At 42.8% G+C, this 1,571-nt stretch overlaps 1 protein-coding gene across 1 annotated transcript in view; it reads left to right on the plus strand.

The window, feature by feature from the left end:
- Nucleotides 1-132, plus strand: part of SYT9 (synaptotagmin IX) — a gene marked incomplete at its 5' end in the record, with an annotated part of 32,465 nt that extends 32,333 nt beyond the window's left edge. Inside the window, one exon of the mRNA XM_010080349.1 lies at nucleotides 25-132. Within this exon, the coding sequence (XP_010078651.1) occupies nucleotides 25-132 (108 nt within the window). The remainder of the gene's footprint in view (nucleotides 1-24) is intronic.
- Nucleotides 133-1,571: the final 1,439 nt, after the last annotated feature.

Genomic DNA, 1,571 nt, shown 5'->3' on the forward strand with positions numbered 1-1,571 from the left:
CATTCCTGTTGAACTCTTTCTTAGCCATATCCTCAGGGGCTATTCCACAGAGTCCAGTGGGGTAAAGATGTCCTTTTAATCCCTCTGTCTAATCCTCTCCCCAATACAGGGAATGCTAATCCTGGTTCATGAGACACAAAAATTCATCAAAGATCAAATTAAATGCCTTCCTAAGAGTTCTCATTACTCTACTTTTGTTGTTGCTATCACTGGCTAAAGTCAGGCGGTAATCCAAGTCAAAAGAAACTACTGTGTTTATGAATAGCCACAATGCTACCCCCAGTGCTGAAAGACAGGAAAGCCCATCATATTCATATCAAGCCACAAACAATGCTGTATGCAACCAATATACAGAGGCAGGCAGTTTGTAGCCTCTCTGAGTATACTTTATGCATCAGAGTGCAGTCATGTTATGCAGCTGAGGACTTTACCTACCTGCTTGTAAGCACTAACCCTAGGCAGTCCCATAAATAATCATCAGGCAATAGGAAGATGCTACAAAATGGCCAAAGTCCCCCAGTCTTGCCCTGTGTCCATAAGGGATTACATTTACTGGTGCCTTGGGACCCCAGCACAGTTTCAGCAGCAAGACCTCTGAGTGCTCACAGGCTCTGCTGCAGTGGGCATGCGCTGTGCTTGTTCAGAGCACGGGTGCTGCCAACATGAAAGTATGCTGTGAACGAAGATCAAGCAAAGTGGGGGAGCTCTGACTATATGTTTGTGCTAGCTACTGGCTGAAGTGCCACACTTGAAATTCCTGCCTGGGCATTTGGGAGCTGGGTTTAGAAAACACATCACCAAGCCCTCAGCTGTAGCCAAGCATTGATACGAACAGCTTGGCAAAGCACGTGAGGAGTAGTGTAATGGTTACTATTTCCCAGAATATGAGATGTGTCTCTTAGCAGCTCTCTACATCCTTATATCCAACCTGTCTTCCCTCTTTGATAAATTTTATTGCAGCCAGAGCCCACAATTAGGTTTTGACAGCTCTTCCCTTTTCACAGGCATCCTGTTCTTTTCATACATGCCTGGCTAACTTCTTTAGATTTCATTACTGTGGATTGCTTTTCATGTCACGGAACTAAACAGACATATTTTTTTCCTTCCCAGGAATCAAGTGGGGGAGGGTGTCCAGCGCATCCAGGCTGTGCAGAGAAATATATACACAGCATATCATTTTGGTTCCTGAATCAGGATTAGACTCAGCAAGAGCTTCTGGAACCTCTGTGGCCACAGCCATAGGACCCTGAATATTTGCTGAATAGGACCCTCAGTCTTCTACTGTGTGAAGAATTATTGGTTTCAAGTAGTGTAATGTTATCCACTTGTAGCATTAATTCTCCAGCTGACGCTATTGCTACTGATAGATTATTTGTATGGTTGTAAGCATTACCCAAATTCAAGTCATAATTTCTGTTCATTAGAATAACCCAGGTTTTACAAGCAACATGATAGCAATGAACACCAACAAATATGGGAAGGAGCAACAAAAATGGTTCTTGTATTTGCAAAAAAAGGTGCAGTATTGTGAACAGATAGCTTTCTAAATAATTTTTTCAAGAATGATTGTC

This window comes from Pterocles gutturalis, unplaced genomic scaffold (genome assembly GCF_000699245.1).
Source record: "Pterocles gutturalis isolate BGI_N339 unplaced genomic scaffold, ASM69924v1 scaffold12584, whole genome shotgun sequence".
NCBI lineage: Eukaryota > Metazoa > Chordata > Aves > Pterocliformes > Pteroclidae > Pterocles > Pterocles gutturalis.